Here is a 25,672-nt window from a genome sequence, read left to right as displayed (position 1 = left end):
ACACAGAGTTCAGCTAGACCTAAATATGCAGTACAATAAAAATACAAGAAAATAAAATATGCAATATTTAATACAGTCTTCCCGAGAAAATAAATATAATTCTAGTCATTGCACCAGGATTTCTGCAGAAGAAAATTTCTGGAGGGTGAAGAAGAGCACAGTGGTGCACACCTGTAAGCCCAGCAGCTTGGGAGGCTGAGGCAGGAGGATTGCAAGTTTAAAGCCAGCCTCAGCAAAAATGAGGCACTAAGCAACTCAGTGAGACCCTGTATCTAAATAAAATACAAACTAGGATCGGGGATATGACTCAGGGGCCAAGTGCCCCTGAGTTCAATCCCTCATACCTCCCCTGCAAAAAAAAAAAAAAAAAAAAAATTAAAAAGAGAGATACAAATACCCACTGGGCTACTGACATCACTGAAATCAATGAAGCCATAATTTGGAAACCACTGCTATAAGCATTCAATGTCAACAACTTCTCAGAGGTGTACTTCCAAATTAAAGCAAGAATTTGGACCTACATTGCCTAAAGGAGTCAGTTACATTCTGAGAATAACATATAGAATAATCCACAAGGCAAAAATTCTATCCTTAGTCCTTTCAAAAGGAAGGAAAAGGCCTAGAAACAAAACCATGATGGGCATGTTATACTTCTTCAAAATGGAGTTATGCTTCCTTCTAATACTTCTCTATGAAGCTATGTGTTACAAAGACATAGACTGTCATAAAGGAAGGAAAAGTACCCTTGGCTGGGTTCTGAATTAATATCTACCCTCCTCCCATTCTGAAATCTCCCTCAAGGCAAATGCCCCTCCATCCTAGCTTCTTCTCTCAGTGAGGACTTAAAAAGTGCTTTTAGGTCGGGGCTATTAACAAGAGACGTTTTATAATTAAGAGCTAATTGGAGGTCTCCCTTATCAAAGGGAATGAAAGAGGAAAATCATTAGGCTTAGTTTACAGGCTGACAGATAACGCATACAAGAAACTGTACATTAGGAATAGTGTAGAATTGTCACTTAACACCATGTTCAAAGGTAACAGGGACACTCTCTTCCAAAGCAGCAGGGGAGGGAGAAGACAGAACCAGATCTTCAGGGCACCCCAATTTCTTACATAGATTTCAGTGGCCATGCCATCTGCCACTTTCTCTTCACAGGTGGGTGTTTCGTGTTGGCATGAATGACATGCCAACCCTGGAATGTCCTTCTACTCACCTGTTTAGGGCCAACTGCTCTCAGGAAGCTAGAATAGTTCCCATCTAGGACAAGTCTTTCTCATGGAAAAGGTTCTCCCAGAGCCCCAGAAAGCTGACCTTGTCTCCCCCATGTTACTGCTTATACTTGCTCAAGAATTCTCTAAAATTGAAAGTGATCCAGGTTTAGACCAAGCAAAGTGTCGTAAAGCTCCTGTTTTTGTTTTCTTTTTTTTTTTTTGTGCAGAACCAGCAAGAGTCATGAGAGCTGGCTCCACACAGCCCAAACTTATTAGCACGTGTGTGACTCCGCAAAGAAAAGTCAGCTGTAGTAGCCAGGGAAGGAAGGTGGGAGGAGGGGGAAAAAAAGTGTTTACAAAATGAAAACACTTCCATCTTCTGCAGAGGTGGCTCCAGGGTTCAAAGTATAGAATTAAAGCACTAAAATAGATCAATGCAGCACAGAAGCAATGAAAATAGAAACCATGTGAAGAACGGGAAACTATTACTATGGTTCTTTCCAGGTACAAATGCTGATGAATGTGCTGTCACTTGTGTGAAAGGCCAGTAGGTCCCCGAGTCAAGACAAGGAGAAACTTGAGAATGTGGGCTGAAAGGAGGAGACATGCTGATGGGGAATACACACAGGACAACTGGGAAAGGGGGCTTTGGAATCTTTCTGGAAATAAAACTGGCAGAAGAAAGTAATGAAGCTGAGGTTGGCTTTGAAGAATCATGGAGAAGATAAGCAAAATGGTAGCTGAAGTACTGCCGAGGAACTGCAGGACTGTTCCCAAGGGGATGCTCAGTGAACAATGTCACCAAAGGCCGGCTGCCAGTGGATGTCTTTGAACAAGATAACCCGAGGATTCCCTTGACAGTTTTATCTCCTCTGGACCAGTCCTGCTGTAAGGAACCGAGGTTAGAAGGAAGGAAGAATCCCAGATTTCAGCAGGATGGGAGTGGATGTTCTTTATTCTTTAGAACAGAAACAATTCAAGTCAGATTCATCAAGTCAGATGGTGGGGATGGGGGTAAGGTAGGCAGCATGCCTCTTCCAGGTGGGCCAAGGATTTTTCACGGGAAATTAATGAGAACTGGAGTCTTTGTATAATCAGCATCACTTTGTACAGAACATTGATGGGAGTCCTGATAACTACCAAACTCACCCATGATCTAAGATTAATATACATTGTGCAAGTCTGGGCTTTGGTCAAGTGGAAGGCAAGGGATTTAATACTATACTAGCTGAGGTCAATGAATTGAGCTTCTGGGTGTACTCTTTGGGACCTTTGGAACCTCAGTCAGTAAGATATTAGAAGTTTTATTGCCAACACTGAGGTTCCATTCTGGCACAGTTTCCCCCAAATACTATGTTTTCCAAGAATCTAGGAGGTGAGAACGCAGGGTTCCTGGGACGCATGACGTGAAGTCTGAAGAGATGGTTTCATCCCATAAATATGTATAGGGTGCTGGGATGGGGACACAAAGATGAATAACGTATACAGATGAGCTCCCTAGGGGTGGGACCTGAGAACTGAACCCTTAAATAACTGCCAACCCAGTAGATAAGATCCATGACAGAATTACAGAGTCTACTGAGGACGCAGAGAGAAGGACCTCAGGAGAGACTATAAGGACAGCAGGTTTAGGAAGTGAGAAATGCTGCCCGAGCCACACAGTGGACAGGCTCAGGGAAGAGGATAGCCTATAACATGTACTGCTAATAGCTGAGCAGCTCATGTAAAGGGGAAGCATTGGATTACTAACCCAATCCTTGGACAGCTTTCATTTTGGCCTCAGTTTTGGCTTGTGGAAGAAAGAGGACCATGATAAATATGCTGTATTTCAATTTAGGGGGTGGGCCCAGGACATAAGAGAGATGGGGACTGGGAAGTGCCCACAGTAACACCCTACCAGTGGGAAAGAATAAGGAGGGATTTTTTAAACAAAGCCAAAGCTTGCCTGGGAATGTGGATGGCCTCAGCAGCTGTGAGATCTTCTTGCCAGATTGGGAATACAGCTCAGGGTGAACCCCTTGTCACTGGCCTTGGGTGTGGCCTAAGCAAGCACTAAAAAACTCAGTAACTAGATAAATAATATTTAATGTCACATTCAAAAATTTAAAAATGCAAATAAGCTATGACAAACAAAATATATAATATTTAAATAAAGACAGGATCCAATTCTTTGATTGGATAGCTCAGCCTCATTCGCCTCACTCGAGTTCTGACCTCTTTGGAAATCTGATAGAATAGGGTTGTACATCAGTGAGCTAGCCAGCACCTCCATGGCTTCCCAGGTGATGGAGGCCTGAGGTCTCCCAGCTTTGTTTGCACGGAGGGAGAAGACCCCTCTGGCAGATTTACACAAAAATACGTTAGGGTGTCCAGACCTAGAGCTACCTGAATTTGGAGTTTCCAATCCATTGGAAAGGACGGAGCTGGGCCAGCAGAGAGACGGAGCACTCCTGGGGCAGAGAAAATTGCAAGATTCCACTGGACAAAGAAGAGCACTCTAGAGAATGGACTAGCAAGTCAAGAATGATCTAGAAGGAGCAATGATTACAAATAACAGTGATGCTAAAAAGGTCCCCATTAGAAGCATAAGTCCTTTTCCTTTTAACAAATAGCGAGGGACAAAGTCACAGCTCTTCAAATTTTCAGAGGAAATAATGATCAGATGGATCTAGGTATCAGCATAACCAGGCCATCATAATGTTATGGGGCAGGCTATATGGGCAATGACCAAAGAGACTCCATTTTACCTTGAGACTCCATAGCACGTAAGAAATGCTTCTCCCATGGGAAAGCCTCGTCTCTGTACCCATTAATATTTATCTAGCACAACATACTTGGCAACACAAAATAGCAATTCTTATACAATATAAAATTGTTCTCTTTAGTTTCCATTTTTCTTGGACAGTGTACCTTGTCAGAGATAGACTGTCTAGACACTAGTAACCATGATCTAACTTGTACTGAACTAGGGTCATTTTGACCCCACTTCCCTTCTGATTGCTTGCTGCTATGCCAACCTGGAAAGTCCTATGGGAAATACCAATGTACCCATTGCCTTGTCTCGCTAACTGCCCAATTCAGCTTCTGTACCTGCTTGCTTACAGCTACGTCAACCCAGATGTGGTTTTTGTGGTTCTTGCCTTTAAATATCCTAAAATATTGAGGCTCAAGGCTGTTCCTTGCAGAGACAGTTATGGGTCCCGTAGGGAGCAATCGCTGGCCAGACAACTAAATAAAGACTCTTAACTTGGACAAAACTGGGACTTGGTATGTTTTCTGAGTGACTTGCCCCACAGCAATAAGAACCAGGGGGCAAGAAATGGGCAATGTACTAACTTGCAAAAATCTAAACATTGTAATATTCCAACAGGGCTTAAACCAGGTGCTCTCTGCCAGGTAAGACTGGTGACAGCCTCACAGAACACAGCTATCAGCCCTGAAAATGCAAAGCCACAATGGTCCTGAAAATCCCATAAAATTACCATGTTATTTTGGTGATTCCCAAAACCAAAGAGAAAAATCAGGGAGGGATAGAAAGTAAAAGGGTAAAATAAAGAGCTGTCAGAAGACAGAAAACATTGAATGCTGTTAACTACTGCTAAGGTCCAATGTTTGTGTCCTCCCCAAATTCTTACATTGAAACCCTAAACCCCAAGGTGATGGTTTTAAGAGGTGGAGCCTTTGAGAATTGATTAGGTCACAAATGGGAGGCTGTCTTGAATGGGACTAGTGCCCTTAAAAGAGTCCTGAGGGAGCTCACTTTCTCTTCTATCATATGAGGACACTGGGATAAGTTGGCAGTGTGCAACCCTCTAGAAGGCTCTCACCAGAAGTGACCATGCTGGCCCCCAGGTCTTGGATTTCCAGCCCCCCAAATGGGGAGAAATAAATTTCTATTGTTTAAAAACTATCCAGTCTATGGTATTTTGTTAAGAAACCTGGCCAGACTAAGATAAAGGCTAATTGTTTTGGATTAGCTTTCAGGTCTTTTTCATGACTTGGTAAAATAATAATAATAATAATAATAATAATAATAATAATAATTAATAATGGCTAATCACAATGGTGTCAATGACTATGAGCAGCAACTTGGCATGATCCAAAGTATTTTACCAAGTCTGTGACTCTTAGGGAACATCCTGAGTGACTTTTGCTTGTAAAATAAGCACAGCATAGAGATGGCGACTCTAATCTAGGGCACAGCCTGAGCTATTAATGAACTCCCCAATGCAAGGAAACTGCAATAGCCCCCTAATTGATAGACTGTATTTAACCCTGCAAAGATGCATGTGAGATCTTGTAGTTTAGGAAGAGAGAAATGAGGAGCAAAGAGTGAGGAAGATAAGGACTCTTAAAACTCACCCAAGGGCAAGACCAAGGGCAGGCAGGTGGAAAGATTTTTCACATGACTATCTGCTACCAGATTTAGGAAACAGTCCATAGGACAGATTCCCTAATACTGCTCACCACATCAACAATAAGGGTGGGCCTTTACCCAGTGAAAGAGTCTTGTACACAAACAATCAATATCTCTTTATCACTCCTTAATTCCATCTAATAAGCTTTATAATGGAATTCTCCCCTAGAATCCACTATGCATTCACCAATCAAATCATTCACATGACATTTGAACTTAGTTTTGTACAAAAAGCACTATAAACAGTCAACAGCAAAAGGAAAAAAGGAAAGACAATACAACACAGGTATTCTCAAGAGTTCAACATTCTTCAGATTTGAGCTACCATTGCTAACGTACACCACTGATAAAAGCAACACTAGTAATTATTTATTAAAGTGGTCATATATTGAAAGTAGTCAATGGCAAAAGAAAAAAAATTAAAGCACAAAAAAAGTATTCAGGATTTTGAATGATTTCCTATATCCTTTTACAAAACAAACAATATTTTTTAACACCTGCAAATAATCATTTCCAGGCAATTTATTCAAGAGAAATGGAAACTGAATCTAAGTACAAAATTAGGATAAGGCAAGAGAGATTTTATGAACTTGGTTTCTTTCCCATATATTAAATATAAGTATAATTAAAGAAAAATAATTAACATGTCCAAATTGTCTCTTGTGAGCAGACCAATATTTAGTGCCTAGATGTTTTTGAGCAGATGCTCCTAGAGAAGGGTGCCACATTAAGCATAATGACTTAATAGAGTAAGTACTCTCTGGGCTTGAGAGCCTGGCAGATGAATCAATGGATTAGAGGAGGGCTGACTCACAACAAAGGGGGGAAGCCCATGACTGTACATCTCCTCATTATGTCACCTCCTGAATAATGACATGAAATAGAAAATCACACTATTATTGATCCCAAGCTCCTTTACGCTCTAGTTATGGCTTCTTCCTATATCCTAGAAGAGCTCTGAGAGAATTCTACTATTGTGGATTATACTCAAACCCAAACCTCCTTATGCATAAAAAAAAGTCTATGGTAAATTAACCCTTGCTGCTACATATCAGTATTTTCCATTTTTGTATGTCTTCATTCTCCTTCTTCAGAATAAAAGGGGTTTGAGATGAGACATCTGCTATGTCTCATTCATAGGGTTCAGTTCCCTGTACGAGTATGCTTGACGGATCTCATTGTGCACCTGAAATCCAATAATGCACACTTCTGTGGACAAGGATGACGTCACCAGCTCTTTGTCATTAGAATAAGCACTCTGAATTATATTACCAATAATGGTGACAACATGTCATGATATCCATAGTCCCTCATCAGCTTCCCACCAATTTTGTGACCATCTCCTCTGAGTATGCAAGATGGTTATCTAGCTCTGAGGTAAAGTCCATACCACTGAATGATGTAAAGCTAAATGGTTAAGAGGAGGACCCAACACACATCCTTGGTCCCTTTAAAACTATATTCCTCCCAACCCATCTCCCCTTGCTCCCCCTCCCCAACACATAATGAAAAAATCCCTTTGTATTTCCCCGCCTCCCCGTTGCCTTTTGATGAACATTCCCTTGAGGAATCCTTTTCTGGTTCCATCATTATCTGTAGCCCTCACACTGAAGAAAGACTTTCTATCATAAACCCAGGACCACAGAAAGCCTCATGGACAGGTTAATCCACATTTTGGACTGGGAAAAAACCTTCAAAGCAGTGGCCATTAAATTTTTTACACACAGAATCATTAGGAAGGCTTCACCATTTTTCACATATTTTAAGTTCACATTTAGATTTTCTTCTTTATAGTTTTAATTGCAATGCTGTAATTATGGCCCTATGGGATTATTAAAATTTTTAAATTAAAACATATCACTCTATAAATGCATCTCATGAAATTTAAATACCACAGAAATTTGAAAATGACTTTCTTCCATCAAAAATAAATGAACAAACTCATCCTTATCAGCAAAAAGTACTGCATTATTCTCTTTCTCTTTGAATTCATATTTCCTTTTCACTTCCCCTAGAGAATTTTCTCTCAATATGATTTTTCTTAATATTTTTTTAGTTGTAGATGAACACAATATATTTATTTATTTTTATGTGGTGCTGAGGATCGAACCCAGTGCCTCACACATGCGAAGCAGGTGCTCTATCACTGAGCTATAGCCTCAGTCCTCTCAATATATTTTAATGCTTGAAAGGCTTTTGTTAAATATCTCTTTTGATATTTCTCTGTAATAAAGTATATTTATAGTGATTTTTAGAAAATTTCCTATGAACCTAAGGCTTCAAAGTGTTTGATTATTCTTAATTTGAGCCATCATTATTAATGCACACAATTGATCCAAAGAACATTAACAATTATTATTTTTTAAATATTTATTGTTTTTTAGTTTTATTTTTTTAGGTGGACACAATATCTTTATTTTTATATGGTGCTGAAGATTGAACCCAGTGCCCCACGCATGCAAGGAGAGCGCATCACCACTTGAGCCACATCCCCAACCAACAATTATTTATTAAATGCTTATATAGTTAACATTGAAGATATAATTTTTTTATAAATGCATTTCTAAAGAAATGGACAGAATTTATTTTTTCCTTCAATGAGGTCATATCTCCTACAAATGAGTACAAGCCAATAATAACTCATTATTAGTAGTATTAATAATTCATAAGACAGGACTTAGCATCAATTCCATATATTTTCCTTTTTCACTGCTATTGATGAAGAAACCTTGTTTATACATGCTTACATAAAATGAAGGAGGCGTTGTCAAAAAATATTTTTGTCTATCATAGCTAATTAGATCCTCCTTTAATTTTGCTGAAAGCCAAGGAAAACTACCGAACATGCTAAAAGATGTTCCCTGCTCTTATAATCATTCCCTTTCCTGACGTGGACTCTGTATTTTCATGGTTCTTTGCTGGTAGGATGGGATTGCTGCACCCCAGGACAATGCATCACAGAAGAACCTGGATGGTAACTTTGACAAGCAAGAGAGAGGGGCAGTAAAGGTGAGATGGGAAGGGAAATGTGACAAAATCAGTTTGAAGCAAATCAGTCTTAAGAAGTGGTACTTGATGTGCACATATGAATTGTCACAATGAAGCCCACTATTACATGTAATGAACATGCACCAATTCAAAGAAGGATCCAGATTAAAAAAAAAAAGTACTACTTATACTAGTGAGGTATCAAAAAAATTGACTCCCTAAAACTACCGACGCCTTCGTAGTTCTTAATCTTCTTGGATGCCCAGACAGAAACAGCTCTGAGACAGATGTGTTGTTGCCACACATTCTGTCCCTTTGCAAGTTTTACACACATTAACTTACACTCACTTTGATTCAGATATTATAGGAGAAGTAATGAATTTTTTAAAAAAGAAAGAAACATAATTCTTGTTTAATCTACTTGAAAATAGAGGAAATACTTAATAAACCATCCTGTTCTGAAAATATAGACACCATACTCAAAAAAGGCTGTAAATTCAATATTTTTATAACCTTAAAGAAAAAGTTGGATATATGCTTAATAGGAGGAAAAAGGCTAATTTAAATTATGCTATAGCCAGTTGATGGAAGTATATCTAATACTTTAATTTGAAGAACACACATTGGCATTACAAAACATTCTTTATATGGTCATGAGTAAATAAAAACAGGCATAAAACAAAGTTGTAAATAAAATTTAATATTAATTTGTAAAACTATATGTGCATGGAAAAAGATTTGTGAAAACCTATTAAACTCTTTTCACTGTTTATTCTAAAGTAGTGTTAATTATAAACAACTGCTTCGTTATCCTCCTGTGCTTCCCAGAGTTTTCACTATGGACACGTATTTCTCTCATGATGAGCAGGATAAAGTTGTAGCATAGATAAAGAAGGTGGGGAAATAGGTTTGCAGCTCAGGGCTGCTGCATGGGGCTGTACAGTTGCCACCAGCAAGATGGAATCCAGCCATGGATGCCAGTGAGAGTGAGAGTTTAAATCCACCCAATGTGGTTTAGGGCTACATCCCCAGAGTGGGCACCATTTTCTCATTTGCAGTGGAATATAGTATTCTTTGACCAAGCCCTCACCTAAATTTGAATCATGTTTCTTCTTAATCAACTTGATCTTCTTTACCAATGAGATTAATGCAGTCAGATTTCTAAGGTGCTGACCTCATGAAATATTCTAGTTCAGGGGTGCAAAAAGTCGCCAGTGAGCCCACAAAGTGCTATAAACTAACAACATTATCTGGCCTTCAGGAAAACATGGTGGGCATTATTCACATCTGCTTATTATACAGTCTCCATCTCTTACCTCAGCAAATGGGGAGGGATCTTGACAATGGTGTCCACACCACCCAAGGTTTCTGCAAAAGGAAAATTTACACAGTTACAACTAGGTGTTTAAAGACTGAGAATCTATATTGTACATGAATATCATTGTTCATTTCTCTTTTCCTTGGATATTCCTACAATTATAAATTAGTCAATTTTTAATTATCTGCATGCAAGTCTTCCTTATTTTAAAGTCCTGATAGCCCCCGAGGCTTCCCTGGACCTTGCCTCACCATGGTGGGGAGAGGGGGGGGGGAGGTTAAAATTCAGCACACATTTCCCTCTAGAGACAAAGAACGAATAGTTAACTTCCTAACTTGAACCAGAATTTCAACTTCATCTGCTTGCCACTGACCAAGATAGTATATCTTGCAATCAAAACAGAGAAACTAAAGCTGTTTCCTTGAGAATACCATTTCAATATCCTTTAATAATAACACATACTTGAGAAAGACTTTCAAGTTCACAAAGCACTTTGGGCAGCATCACATTATTCTCACACACACTTGTGACATGGTAAATTAAACCCTTTTAAAAATCCCACTGTAGTGAGGGACCCTGATTGGGAGACTCATCCCCAAATCTTATTAATCCAACCTGGATGTTTAATACTTTGTCATTGTTTGTGGATTATTAGACACTACTGCTGCCTCCTATGGTAGAGACCATGAACAGCTCATTATTCTCTTCCCCCAGAAACTGTTCTGTTTAATCCCTTCAATGTCTCCAGGCGACCAGTTCAAATTGTGTCAATTCTTCTCTTCTCTGCTTGGAGTCAACGACCTCCATCTGTTTGACCTATTTTCCTTGGAGAAGGATAAATACTCTTCCCATGTTGCTAAGAGATCAGAGGGGAAAAGAGAGACCAAATGAACCCTTGAGACTCAGGACCTACAGGCCAAAGTATAAGAGGATCTAGGCCTGATTTAGCCAATGAAACAGTGGATTTGATTGCATATGGATTTCCAGTTTTCCCAGCACCATTTGTTGAAGATGCTATCCTTCCTCCATTGCATGCTTTTAGCCCCTTTATCAAATATAAGATAGTTGTAGTTTTGTGGATTGGTTTCTGTGTCCTCTATTCTGTACCATTGGTCCACCCGCCTGTTTTGGTACCAGTACCATGCTGTTTTTGTTACTATTAAGTTAATTCAAAATGGATCAAGGAGCTTGATATCAAATCAGAGACGCGCCGTCTGATAGAAGAAAAAGTTGGCTACGATCTACATACTGTGGGGTCGGGCTCCAAATTCCTCAATAGGACACCCATAGCACAAAAGTTAATAACTAGAATCAACAAATGGGACTTACTCAAACTAAAAAGTTTTTTCTCAGCTAAAGAAACAATAAGAGAGGTAAATAGAGAGCCTACATCCTGGGAACAAATCTTTACTCCTCACACTTCAGACAGAGCCCTAATATCCAGAGTATACAAAGAACTCCAAAAATTAGACAATAAGATAACTAACAACCCAATCAACAAATGGGCCAAGGACCTGAACAGACACTTCTCAGAGGAGGACATACAATCAATCAACAAGTACATGAAAAAATGCTCACCATCTCTAGCAGTCAGAGAAATGCAAATCAAAACCACCCTAAGATACCATCTCACTCCAGTAAGATTGGCAGCCATCATGAAGTCAAACAACAACAAGTGCTGGCGAGGATGTGGGGAAAAGGGTACACTTGTACATTGCTGGTGGGACTGCAAATTGGTGCAGCCAATTTGGAAAGCAGTATGGAGATTTCTTGGAAAGCTGGGAATGGAGCCACCATTTGACCCAGCTATTCCCCTTCTTGGTCTATTCCCTAAAGACCTAAAAAGAGCATGCTACAGGGACACTGCTACATCGATGTTCATAGCAGCTCAATTCACAATAGCAAGACTTTGGAACCAACCCAGATGCCCTTCAATAGACGAATGGATTAAAAAAATGTGGCATTTATACACAATGGAGTATTACTCTGCATTAAAAAATGACAAAATCATAGAATTTGCAGGGAAATGGATGGCACTAGAGCAGATTATGCTAAGTGAAGCTAGCCAATCCCTAAAAAGCAAATGCCAAATGTCTCATTTGATATAAGGAGAGTAACTAAGAACAGAGTAGGGACGAAGAGCATGAGAAGAAGATTAACATTAAACAGAGATGAGAGGTGGGAGGGAAAGGGAGAGAAAAGGGAAATTGCATGGAAATGGAAGGAGACCCTCAGGGTTATACAAAAGAACATACAAGAGGAAATGAGGGGAAAGGGAAAAATAATACAAGGGGGAGAAATGAAGGTCAATGGGGGGGTAGAGAGAGAAGAAGGGTGGGGAGGGGAGGGGAGGGGGGATAGTAGAGGATAGGAAAGGTAGCAGAACATGACAGTCACAAGTATGGCAATATGTAAATCAATGGATGTGTAATTGATGTGATTCTGCAATCTGTATATGGGCTAAAAATGGGAGTTCATAACTCACTTGAAGCAAAGTGTGAAAGATGATATATCAAGAACTATGTAATGTTTTGAACAACCAACAATAAAAAAAAAAATAAAAAAAATAAAAAAATAAAAAAAAAAAAGAAACAGTGGATTTGAGAAAGAAAACTAATCAGCAAAACAGGAGGATTGGTGGTGCCATGAGGCCAGGTAGGAGATGAAAGGACAAGAAAGCAAAACCCTGAGAAGCAGGACAAGAAAGCAAAGACCCGAAATGTAGCTCAAAGGCCACATGAGTAAGTAAGCATGGTCCAGCAGTTAGCACAACATGGACCACTGCCCCGGGGAAAGTTGATGCTGTTTTCTAAGGAGAGGGAATAACATGGAACCACCCTATCAACATGGTTCTCCCCTGCAGAGAGAGGGGTTGATAGCCAACTCAGAATGTGTAACAGTGCCCAGTTCTACAAATGCTGAGTAAGCCAGAGAAAAGGGAGAGGAGCAAAGGGCAGCCACATGGCAGCCATGATGAGCCCAAGTAGTCTCAGAGCCTTCTTCCAGGTATGTGGGGTAAGGGTAGAAGCCAAGGCAGAGAGCCCAGTGAGCAATAAGGGGAAGGCCTGCAGGTTGGCCTTCCATCACCCAGGACAGACAGAGTTTGGGGAGACAGCACCACGGATGCACCAATAGAGATGGCAGAAAACTAGCTTCTATTTCTGGCTCCACACCAGCCTGTGGCACTGTGATGAGGCAAGTCACTTGTCCTCTCCAAGCTTTAGTTCTCCCATCTCCAAAAGGAGGACAACACCACCTCATGGGATTCTTGTGAATAGCTATAGAAATAATGATGGCAGAGTGCCTGACTCTGTCCTTAGATGTCAGGGACAGTTTCTGTCTCCCTTCCTTGATTCACTGACTAAATACTGGGCCAGAGTAGGGACCCAACAGTGAGGAATAATATGGTGGAGGGATTTGTGGAGTAAACATTTTGGTTTCGAACTGGGTTAATTGCTGTGAAGGAAAATACAGGGAATTAGGGAAAGGTGGGATGGGATTATGGACGTGGAGCCAGGACTTTCTGCAGGGAGTGGCGAGACTGAAAAAAATGACTACAAATTGGGTGAGGTGGGGGCATTTTCAGGCAGAGGGAATAATAAATTCAAATTATATCAAGGTTTAAAAACAAAACAAGAAAATACACTGAGAATCCCAACCACCAGCTGGAGCTGCTACTCTGACCAAGCTGCCATCTTGTCTTACCTGGATGACTCCTCCGCCTCCTTCCTGGGCTGCCTCCCTGCACTTACAGTCTCAGGAGCCTGAGAGATCTGTCAAGACTCAACTGGAGACACTTCCTTCTTCCACATCAGATGACCCACATGCCATTTAAATAAAAGTCACACAAGGCCCTCGGCAATCTGGCCTCTCACCTCCTCCTTTTCTCCTGTTCAGTTGCTCCAGCCACCTGGCCTCTCTGCTCCTTCCGGAAGCCACCTCACAGCCTCTCTTTCTGTAAGGTGTTCTCTAGATGCCCGATTTAAGTGACAACTCCCTTTACCCTCCAAGCACCTCCCATCTCCCTCTACTGCTTTATGGTTTCCTTTAGGTTGTATCACTATCTGAGCTGTTTATGTTTTTATTTCTCTTGATGACTGGCTGTCATCCCTCCAAGAGTCTGCAAACTCCCTGAAGGCAGGACAGGATCTTTTGGCCTATTTTGCTCACTGAGGCATCAGCACCTAGAATAGCAGCAGGCACATAGGAGGCGCTCATTAAATACTTGCTGAATTAATGAGCTGAGAAGAAGCAGCACAGTGTATGTGTGTTACTGAAAGAAGGTCAGTGTGTTAGAGTGTAAGGAGGAGAATGATGCAGGTAGAAAGGAGACCATGCAGGCCTTGACTGACACATTAAGGACTTAGGATTTTATCCTAATGGGTAGCCAGTCAGAATTTTCACATGGCATGTCATGATAGAACGGAGGTTTCTAAGGTAGATAGTGTTTGGAAAATAGCCTGGAAAAGACTAGGGTAGAGGAGGAAGAACAGTTAAGAGACTGGATCTTGACAGATCTCTCAGGCTCCTGAGCTTGTAAGTGCAGGGAGGCAGCCCAGGAAGGAGGCGGAGGAGTCATCCAGGTGAGACAAGATGGCCGCTTGGTCAGAGTAGCAGCTCCAGCTGGTGGTTGGGATTCTCAGTGTATTTTCTTGTTTTATTTTTAAACCTTGATATAATTTGAAGGAAGGCAAGGAAGGAAAGCAGTTTGGATTGGAGAGCTAGAATAGAGGTAAAGAGCTAGAAATAGTGTAGATGGGCTTGGGGTGTAGTTAGGAGCTAAAAATGAGCAGGTGTGATGGCAAATGTGTTGGTCAGCTTTGTATCACTGTGACCAAAACACCTGACAAGAATAACTTAAAGGAAGGAAAGATTATTTTGGCTCACAGGTTTAGCAGTTTAGTCCATGGTTGGCCCCTCTCTCCCATGATGGTTTAAAAGGGGGAGGGCCCCTCTCTCCCATGATGGCCTAGGTGGAGGAGAGGCTCTCTCTCCATTGCTCTATGCCCACAGTGAGACAGAATATCATGGCACAAGGGTGTGGAGGAGGAGTACAGTTCCTTTCATGGTAGCCAGGAAGCAGAGAGAGAGAGAGAAGAGGGGAGGAGAAAAGGGCTGCAGGGGAAAATAGCCCTTCCAGGGCACACCCCCAGTGACCCCCTCCTTCTGTCACAGCCCACCTGCCTATAGTTACTACCCAGCCCTTTCAAACCAGGATGAACTGATTAGGTTGCTGTCCTCAAAACCTAATCATTTTACGTCTGAGTATTCCCACAGTAATACAGGAGTTTTGGGAGGACACCTCATATCTAAACTGTAATAGCAAGGTACAAAAATTGATCAAGGATGATTTTAAGTTTTAGGTTTAAGCAACTGGGCAGGCAGTTAGGAGAATCAGGAATAAATGGGATTTGGGGAGGGGGTGGGAGTGGGGAAGAGCACATGCCCCTTTGAACTTTGTTAAGCTCAAGTGCCTTTGGCCACTCAAGTAGAGATGTTGAGTAGGTGGCTGCGCTGGGGCCGGATGTCAAAGCACAGGTGTGCACTAATGGTAGAAGTGCAGGCTTCATATTCTCAGAGACTGGGCCAAAGCCATGGGCATGGAAGTGTTCGACCAGTGGAGATAGCAGCTCGAGGCTGTAATAATCTGGGTAACCTCAGGTAATGTCAGCACCCAGCAGCATCCAATCTTATTAATGAGGGGAAAGGCTGACCAGAGTAAGACCAAGGGTGAGTAGAAAGTGAGGCACCTGTTAAGGAGTCTGTCTGTGAGGGTAATAGAACCTGTGGTGGGAAGGAAAAGGAGGTGGGTAGGTGGATGGAAGTGGTTGGATAGATGATCCTCCTTCTCCTAGCTGGGGTTCCTGCCTCTAATTTTCTCTCCCCTCTCCTTTATTTTCCAAATTCATTCCACATAAGTCTCCTGATACCTGTAAAATACTAGAAGTACTTCTAAAACAAGGGCATAGTCCCTTCCAGAAACAACTCTCTACCATTCTATTTCCTCCACTATGTCCCAGTGCATAGGCCTCTAGAACTGCAGGTTCCTGAAGGAAAAAACCATTCTCTGAGGCTCTGCCGGAGCTCACTCCCAACCTACTCATTCTTTGCAACTCGCTGGTTAGGCCATTCCCCACTGACAAGAGAGAATCCAGATGGCACTAAATAAAGAGGTGCTGCACACATATCCCTTGCTACTTATTCCACAACCGTTAAGAACATTGATTTTCAGAGAAGTGTTATGACAAAGTAGAAGAAAATGCTCAAGTTAAAAATGCATTAAAGAAAAAAATAACAAAGAAAATGCTGGAGTTGAAAAACAAATGACAATTCACTAGCTGTGTCCTGACCCTTTGCAAAAGGGAAAGCTCTTAAACTGTCTACAGCATTATCTCTGGGTGCTGAGAATACAGGTGATTTTTATTTTTTCTTTATATTATTCTAATATTTTCCAATATTCTGAAATGAACACATAGAGCTCTCATAAATAAATAAAGATGAATACCACTGAAGTCCAAACTAGTCACTAAAGAATTTTTTGAACATCTGCCTCTCATGCAGTACATGCAGAAGCCACCAGGAAAGCAGAAGCAACAGTGCTGGTGCCCAGAGTTGGCTGCCCCATGGACATGTTGGCCTGACTGACCAGCATCCACTCTCCCGCCTCTAAGCAGCACTCTAATTTTGCTTTGAGGAAACCGTCTTTCGCTGACCCTGGATTTCAGTCAGACTCACGGCGTGGGTTTAGCCAGTCAGCCACTGCATTCCTTGGCTGGAGGACTGCCTGTGACCCATCAGGACAAGGGGAGAATAAGAAAACGCTAAGGACCAGGCAGGAGTGACTGGAAGAGGCCCTCCATCTTGAGATGGCCTACGTGGGGGAGGGCCCCTCTGTCTCATGATGTTCTAGGTAGGGGAGGGCCTGTCTGTCTCATGATGGCCTTGGTAAGGGAGCATCTTTCTCTCCCAAGATGGCCTAGGTAGGAGAGGACCTCTCTCTCCCATGATGGTCTAGGTGAGGGAGGGAGCTCCATCATCTCCCACAATGGCCTAAGTGGATGATGACCCTTTTTCATGAGATGATCTAAGCGTGGTGACTCATGAGCACAATAGTGGATATCCATGCAGAGCATGTTGATCAATCCATAAAGAGCAAGACAAAACCTTGAGAATTTCTGAATCAAACTGAACCCACAGCTGTTCTTCTGTTCTTTAATGGATGGAACAAGTAAACTGTGTTTAGCTTAAGTTGACTTTAACTTGTTTGATTTCTTGCACGCAGCATATTTCTCAATTCTTCTTCCCTAACAGAGTATTTGTACGTACACCAACTCTATGATCCAAAGTCGTAACTGTTCTCTAAGAGAATTGTGAGGGCAGGACTCTGAACCCAGCAGAGCAACTGGTTCCACTGAGGAGCACAGGAAATGCTTTGTGTGTGAGCTGGGCCTTGGAGAGTCAGGGAAGGGAATTCTTGGCAGAAGGACTAGCATAGGCAAAGGTAGAGAAGTATGTTTTGCAGCGTGTCCAACAAATGCCGCTGCTGACTGCCCCTGGGTCCTTGAGCTCTTGGCAAGGGAATGATTAAAAGGGGACTCTGGGGATAGATTCTGAAATGCATTCTAAGATGTTTACATGTGAATCTATAAAGAAATCATGGGGTTGAGTAGTGATGAGCATTTTGTGGTGGAAACATTGATGGGGCAACAGAAAGGGACTGGAGTGGGAAACCATCTCCCTTGCCTTTGTTTACGCTGCATTCTCCCTGCACTGGCCCTTCTAACTAACTCTTTCCAGGAAGCATTTCATTCATCCTTATATCTCATGCTCATACAGTAGAGGTCTCAATAATGTTTGCTAAATAAATAAGCGAGGAAAAAAGAACAGCCTACGTATTCTTCAAGTGAAACCTACTTCAAAAGCCCTCCAGCTCACATCAATCCCCCTCACATCCTGACCTTATATTCATCCCCCCTTCTTTGGCCTGCTTTCCCGATTTGCTCATTCCAAGGTACATATGAGTGCTCTGCACTGTTACTTAACTATTTCATGCAATTCCCTGTTCTGTTGTTTATTTCAGAAAAATCACTGAGAAAGGAACTATGTCTACCCTTACAGTCAGGCTGGATTTGGGGTTGACACAGAAATATACCTGTCTTAGCTCTAGGCTTCATCTGTGACTTTTAGGGCCTAAGTGCTACAACATTGTAATTTAACTTAGCAAGATGTTGAGCATCAAATGTCAAACTTATTAAACATACTAGATCACTCTCTTTACCTTGTTTATCTAAATCTGCTTAATTTATAGCAAAATAATAATGAATACTAGGAATGACATGTTTAGTGCACAGTCAGGCCCTGCTTTATTATGTTACCCAGCCATCTGTGACCCTTCATTAGAGGCATTTGGGAATCTAGCTCTGAATCACTGCTGAATGACAATAGCAATGCAAAAAATAGTCCTGTGGCTTTAAGAGCCTTGCTGCTCTCAGATATTGAATCCATTTTTCTTTAATGGTAAACTACAATGGTCAAGTGCTGGCTCTATGTACAAGATAAACTTCCTAGACAATACTCCAGACAATTCTGTGACGATATGCACAGGTTAAGCAAAAACCGATGCTGCTGTGATTGTACACACACCCAAACATAATGTGAATTAAGACCTTCTAAACACTAACAGAGTGCCCTGAAATGCTATCAGAATTCTATGTTTAGTGGAAAGGCTGATGGCACTTCTCTTTTCTCTTTTTGGTCTATCACATAACACAGTGTCATGACAAGCATGGACTGTCTCTTGATTCCCAAGGAAAGGGATTCTATATTTTAATATAGTGGTTACTGAAGCATCACATACAAGCATGGGCAAGGCAAGGCGAGGGGCCCACAGAGCTGTTCTTGGTTTCTTCTCAGGCTTTTCTATTTAAGAAGCATCAGTATCACTGAAATTATGCTCCTGATCTCTGTTACCATTCTGATTACCCAAATTCTTGACAACTGGTATGTCATTCCGTTTCTTTCTGCTGCTGAGTTCTGCAACCAGAGATGGAAAACGCCAATTTGCTACCTGGAACTTATTTCAATGCTAGCACAGCTAACAAATCTAAAATCCCACCTGTCTGAAAGGCAGATCACAACAGAATTGCAGAGGTAACGGCAATTCTTCCCATATGTAATTTTCCATCCACCATAACCACGAAAGCTAATACTTAGCAAGCTGGCGTCTCTCAGGAAAAGCAAATTAAAGCTTAATCTTTCCTTCCTGGTTCCACACGCCAATGTTTGAGATCTGGGTTGTTGGTTTAACTTCCCTCTTCCCTACAGGCGCTTCGAAATCAGGGCCTTACATTCGCACCGGCTTGGGGTCCTAACTCTCGGCAAGGGGTGACAGTTGTCCAGGGTGCTGGGGACCCGGGAAGGACAGCGGCTCCCGGTTAAGGTTTGGGAGAAGATAAAGACTAGATGGGAGGCAGCTGGGATGCCCACGCCCGAGCCAAGCTTCTCCTATCCCACATCATTCCACCGAGGCTACTCTCGCTATTGCGCGACAAGCATCCATAACCCACGCACGGCGAACAGCCCCGCAAGCCCAGGGGCCCTTTGGGCAGTGCCAGCGCGGCCCTCCCGCGGCGGGAGCAGGTGCCGGGCGCCCTCCCCGCCCGCGGCTCGGCGCGCTTACCCAGGGCCCAGGTGCAGCTCTCCTTGATGGCTTTGTACTTGCTCCCGGACGCTTCCCTCTGCAGCTTCCTCAGGATCTCTTCCATCTTGACCTTCCCGGGGCCGGGCCGCCGACAGGGAGAGAGCGTTGGCCAGCCGGGCCGGGGACGCAGCCGCCGCTGCCTGGTCCTGGGCGCCTAGGCGGCCACTGCGCTCGTCCCCAGCCCGCTGATGAATCACGCCCGCTCCATGCCGCGGGCCACGTCAGTCCCACCGCCCCGCCCCGGCGCTCCGCCCGCCCGCCAGGGTCAGGTGCGCTCGGCTCCGCGCCGCGGCGGCGGTGGCGGTGGTGGCGATGGTGGCGGCTGCGGCGGGCCGGGGCCGGAGGCTGGAGGCCGCGGCCGCTGACCCTGCGGTGTAGGCGGGCAGGGACACCGAGGCTTCGCGGAAAGGTGGAGGCGGACGTCCGGAGCTGGCTCGCCCGCCGGGCGGGAGCCGGGCTCAGCCCCTGGGAGCTCCTAGTCGGCTGCGGGCAGCAGACAGGGAGGGGCCTCGGTCCTGGCCTCCCCCACACGCCGACGGCTGCTTTGGGCAGAGCTGGGGTGGCCCAGCCCCGACCCCTGACTCCGCAACGCCTTGCAGGCTCCGCGCCTGCTGCATCCCTGAGCCCTCACCAGAAAATATGTGCATTCACTCAGTGGTGAACAGCCCTCTGGGCCACTACCTGTGTCACGCTGGGGGATGCCACCGTGAACAGGCTGTGTGCTCCTGCCTCAGGGAGCATAGGGCCAAGACGTGAGCGGCTGTGTGTGGTGTTACAGTCTAATGCCCAGTGTGTGGACATGAAACCAGGCCCAGGGAGGCAGGTGACTTCCAGCCAACAAGAGCTGCACCCAAACACGTCCTGAATGCAAAGGCCTTTTAAAAATTTCTTTCCTCCTCTTCCCTACCACTCTTGCACTGAAATTTTTTCCTCTGAGAAAGGGGGCGCACCAGCACCTTTTCATTGAAGCCATTTAGCTTGAATGAGTCAGGGCCTCAAATTTTGAAAGTACCCTGTGTAATTCTTCTTTATCCATTTATCTGTTGAAGGGCACTTAGGTTGATTCCACAGTTTAGCCATTGTGAATTGAACTGCTACAAACATTGATGTGGCCTCGTCACTGTAGGATGCTGATTTTTAAGTTCTTCCAGTATATATGAGGAGTGGTGGTTCCATTCCAAGTTTTCCATACTGCTTTCCAGAGTGGTTGCACCAATTTGCAGTCCCACCAGCAATGTATGAGTGTACCTTTCCCCCTCCTCCTCACCACCATTTATTGTTACTTGTATTCTTGATAATTGCCATTCTGACTGGAGTGAGATATGATTTTCCTTAGAAATGTAACTGTAGTGGGGGCTGGAGTTGTAGCTCAGCGGTAGAGCACTTGCCTCCTACATGTGAGGCACTGGGTTGGAGTCTCAGCACCACATATAAATGAGCAAATAAAGTAAAGGTCCATCAACTACTAAAAAAGTTTTTTTTTTTTTTTAAAAAAAGAAAGAAATGTAACTGTAGTGGTAGTGAGGATGATGGACTGCAGAGAAGAGGTAGACTAGCACCTGGGAGAACAGAAGGAACGTTTGCAGCAATCTAGGGAAAAAAAAATAAGACCTTTTATAAGGGGGAAGAAAATATAAGAGACATTTAGGGCATAGAAGCAATAGATAGCATTTAATGGAGGAGTGGTGGTAGCATAAGAGACAATTTCCAGCTTCCTTGTGTAGGACATTGGGGCCACAGTTGCCTCATTCTCTAGTTAAAGAAGAGAGAAGGAAAAGAAGAGTTTGGAATGGAGGAGTTATTGAGTTCAGTTTTAAACATGGTCAGGTTGAAATGAAAATGAGATACCTCTGGGGTATCTCATTTTACTTATGGATAGGAACTCAGGATGGGGGTCTATGATGGAAAGGAGGAATTTAAAGTCATTAAGCATATAGCATTGTTGATGCCTAGGGTTTGGTTGCTGTGAGTAGGAGGACCCTAGTCGTCAAATGACGGGCAGAGGAGTAAATACCTGAGGAGGCTAGAAGGAAGTCAGAAATCCAAGGACTGGGAGGGTAGCCAGGGAAAGGAGTGCCAAAGTGCCAAAGCAGGGTGTCCAGCAGGCAGGGGATACTGTAAGTCCTGGGAACTGAGGAGGCAAAACTTGCAAATTCACAGTTCCCCCAAATCCCTCTAACTATCACCCACACAGCCAATGAAGCCATCATTTGAAGAAAGGTTTGCAGTGAAAAAAATAAATAAATAAAAAGTCAAACACTATAGCACATAGTATATTAATGTTAAATCACATTTTGGGGGACTGGGGTGTGACTCAGTGGTAGAGCTCTTGCCTAGGATGTGTGAGGTACTGGGTTTGATTCTCAGCACTGCATATAAATAAGTAAGATAAAGGTCCATTGACAACTAAAAATTTTTTTTAAAAATTGCATATTAACTATTCAGAAAAACACATCCATCACAACTATATCATATATCAAAATACATTACAAATCTATTAAAAAGTTAGATTTAAATGCTAAGCCACAAAAGGTTTAGAAGAAAATGTAAGTGAATACACTTATCTTAGTGCATTAAGATTTCTATCAAACCAGCTAGGGCAGAAACTGAAGAGGGTTGGGGCGGGGAGCAGGGAAGGGGTATGGAGGAAAAGGAAGAGAAAAGAAAAAAGAAATTTCAATAGATTTGGCAAGTTAAAGACTTTAAGCCAAAAGTTTCATACAAAATTAATAAACAAATTAAAGGAAGAAGGAGGAAAATTCTTTTAATTTTATATAGACTTACATTTTTGAGTCCATTTAAAATTATTTATTATTTTTATAATTAAAATCACAAGTTTACTTAACCTACAAACCAGGAAATATTTATGATAATGTCAGAGATAAAGGTTTAAATAGCTTTTCTAAACTGCTAGTTAAAAAAAAAAAATGCCTAACACCATGCTAATGTCTGTAATCCCAGTGGTTTAGGAGGCTGAGGCAGGAGGACTGCAAGTTTAAAACCAGCCTCAGCAACTTAGCAAGGCCCTGTCACAAAATAAAATATATATAAAAAAGGCTGGGATGTGACTCAGTGATTAAGTACCCCTGGGTTCAATCTCTGACTTTAAAAAAAAAAAAAAAAAAGGAAGAAAGGAAAAAAAATCAATGAAGAAATAAAATGATTAACTTACAAAAAAAAAAAACTGTACAAGCAGCTGCTTCTCAAAAGAACACCAACTTAAAAAAATTTTTTTAAGTTGTAGATGGACACACAATGTCTTTATTTATTTTTATGTGGTGCAGAGGATCAAACCCAGTGCCTCATACATGTGAGGCAAGTGCTTTACCACTGAGCTAGAGCCCCAGCCCCAAGAGCACAAATTTTTAAGTAAGCTGCTATTTTTATTAGTCAATTTGACTATTCAGAAAAACACATCCATCGCAACTATATCATATATCAAAATATATTACAAATCTATTAAAAAGTTAGATTTATTTTTTAAATGATTTTATTAGTACATTATAGTTCTGTGTAATATGGGGTTCGTTTTGGCATCATCATTCATGCATGGGATATAATTTGTTCCACCTCAGTTCTCAGTGCTTCCTCTTTGCCATCCTCTTCTTCTCCCAGCTTCCCTTCCTCTGCTTTACTCGTCCTTCCTTCTATTCATTGCTTTATTTTTTAAAAAAACTTTTAAAAAATATTCTTTTAGTTATAGTGGACCCAATATCTTTATTTATTTATTTTTATGTGGTGCTGAGGATTGAACCCAGTGCCTCACACGGATGAGGCAGGCTCTCTACCACTGAGCTACAGCCCCAGCCCTTATTGCTTTATTTTTAATTGGTGCTTTAAAACTGTTATTTTTCATGCCATTGTTAGTAAGGAGCTGTCAATAAGGTCCTCTCATGTCTTGGGTGCTGGTGGGACTGTAGTCAGTCACATTCCTGGAGGGACTCTGGATGGTGCTGGCCCAGTTATTCCCTCCTATGAGAATTCATCCTAAGGAAGTGATTATTGAAATGAATGAAGATTTTTGTACAAGCATTTCAATGCTTCTTTTAATTACAAACAAATGAAAACTACCCGCATGTCCATCAACAGGGAAATGGAGAGATAACTTGTGAGGTATCCACTGAGCAGGATACTATGTAGCTTTAGGATAATGGGACAGAGAGATACTGAATGATATAAAAAACAGTTTCTACTATATGCAGTAATAAGCAAATTGTGAATTGCTATGTACTTCTGTACACTAAACCACCCCAATTTTATATTTAAATATTTGATATAGATATACACACAAATTTAAAATACATAATCTATATAAAGCTGAAATACATAAAAATATTAACAGTGATGATCTCCAGTGAAGCTATGGGTAAGTTTATTTTTCATTAAAAAGTTTTACTTTTATAATTACAAAAATGTTACTTTTTTAAAAGGTGGTATAAAAATGAGATTCAAAGTCAGCAAACGCATGAACGGTCACAGAAAGGACAAAGGTAGACACAAGGAAGGATGGAGTGGATTTGAGAGATGGGTTAGGTTCCTGGGGCAAGAGCCCGGCTGCAGAGGACAAAGAGCAGGTGGAATCACGTGAATAAATATCCCACTCCTAAAGTTGACTGTAAAGGAAAGTGAACACCTTCGAACATTTTCCCTACAACTCACAGCGGAAAACATGCTTTGTATTGCTATCCAGTATACACATGTGTACATATATAGGTTAAAAACTGAAATAAAAGTTTTATTTATAAAGCAATAGTTACTATGTATCATAAGGATTACTATTACAGCAGTCACATTTGCCTATTCCTAAAATCATTCCAGGCTGGGGTATGAGGACAATGTTACATGTATATTCACGGCGATTTATATTTAATGCCTATTCTTTTCCATGTTTTTAGTTTTGTTGCTTAAAAATTCTGGCTAACACATTTAAATTTTTGTGGATATTATTAATGACAATAAACTATTCATCAATAAGAATTCTCTAATCTTAATCCAAAATGATGATAAATTTATAATCACATTTCAATGTATTCAAAGAAAGTAGCAGTTATTAGCTTTCTTCTTTCGGCATCAGTGTGTATGTGTGGGTGATGTTGGGGCTTGAACACAGGGCCTGGTGCATGCTAGGCAAATGCTCTACCCCTGAGCTATATCCCCAGCCTGGAAGTTGACTTTAACTCAACTATAGATTTTTCAGGATTTTGGAAAACAAATGGATCATTTATCAAAATGCCTTCCATAATATTTCTTTTTTTATTGGTTGTTCAAAACATTACATAGCTCTTGACATACTTTAGATTCAAGTGGGTTATGAACTCCCATTTTTACCCCGTATACAGATTGCAGAATCACATCGGTTACACATGCACATTTTTACATATAATATTTCATTTTTATTTTTTGGAAATGATTAAACTTTGAAGTAGAGACTTGTAGTATGATTATTCTCTTGAATTATATGCCACTATTTAATACTGTTTTCTTCATGTGTTGCAAAATGTTGATGAAATACATAGTGACTGTGGTGATTATTTTAAATGTGTTTTGTAACTTTTACATATATCTAACACCTTGCAGAATATATTATTTTATCCCTATAAATCCAAATTCAGTTCATTAACAATGTCAACAATAGGAGTTCTTGTGCTAACTTTTGCTGAAATATCTTCCAAATGTGAATCAAATGAGATTGCTTTTGCAACAGAAAAGTGTGGCTCCCATTCCTGAGCTCATATAACTTAGTACTTTGCTTGTAGAAGCCCGACCTTCACTATGATGTCATGTATATGTAAGTTAGTGAAATGGAAATGCTTAGCTGCTCTAACAAAGACCCAACAAGACAGTGGGTTACACTGATTTCTAACTTAAACTAAGGCCCAAGTGGTGTAGGTTGGTGCAGAGGTCCAGGAGCTCATTCCAGGAATGTGCTGCTTGCATGTTACTGCTTTGCCATCCCACAGGGAGTTATTCTCATCTGTGTGACCTGAATGGGCCCTAGGCACATAGAGAAATCCACGCCTCAGAGCCCAAGTCACAT

General features: G+C 41.7%; 1 protein-coding gene across 2 annotated transcripts in view; it reads right to left on the bottom strand.

Annotated features, from left to right (window-relative positions):
* Arfgef3 (ARFGEF family member 3) overlaps nucleotides 1–19,846 on the bottom strand; it is a 162,220-nt gene extending 142,374 nt beyond the window's left edge. For both annotated transcript variants that reach the window (XM_046450262.2, XM_046450270.2), the window contains exons 1-2: nucleotides 19,615–19,846; nucleotides 9,934–9,985 (exon numbers count right to left, since the gene is read on the bottom strand). In XM_046450262.2, the coding sequence (XP_046306218.1) occupies nucleotides 9,934–9,985; nucleotides 19,615–19,699 (137 nt within the window). In that variant the 5' untranslated portion in view covers nucleotides 19,700–19,846. The remainder of the gene's footprint in view (nucleotides 1–9,933; nucleotides 9,986–19,614) is intronic.
* Nucleotides 19,847–25,672: the final 5,826 nt, after the last annotated feature.

Source organism: Marmota monax, unplaced genomic scaffold (genome assembly GCF_021218885.2).
Source record: "Marmota monax isolate L192 unplaced genomic scaffold, Marmota_monax_Labrador192_F-V1.1 WCK01_AAM20220418_F8-fsc00030, whole genome shotgun sequence".
Taxonomy (NCBI): domain Eukaryota; kingdom Metazoa; phylum Chordata; class Mammalia; order Rodentia; family Sciuridae; genus Marmota; species Marmota monax.
The sequence above is the reverse complement of the archived record's forward strand: the minus strand, read 5'-3'. Positions and strand labels throughout refer to the sequence as shown.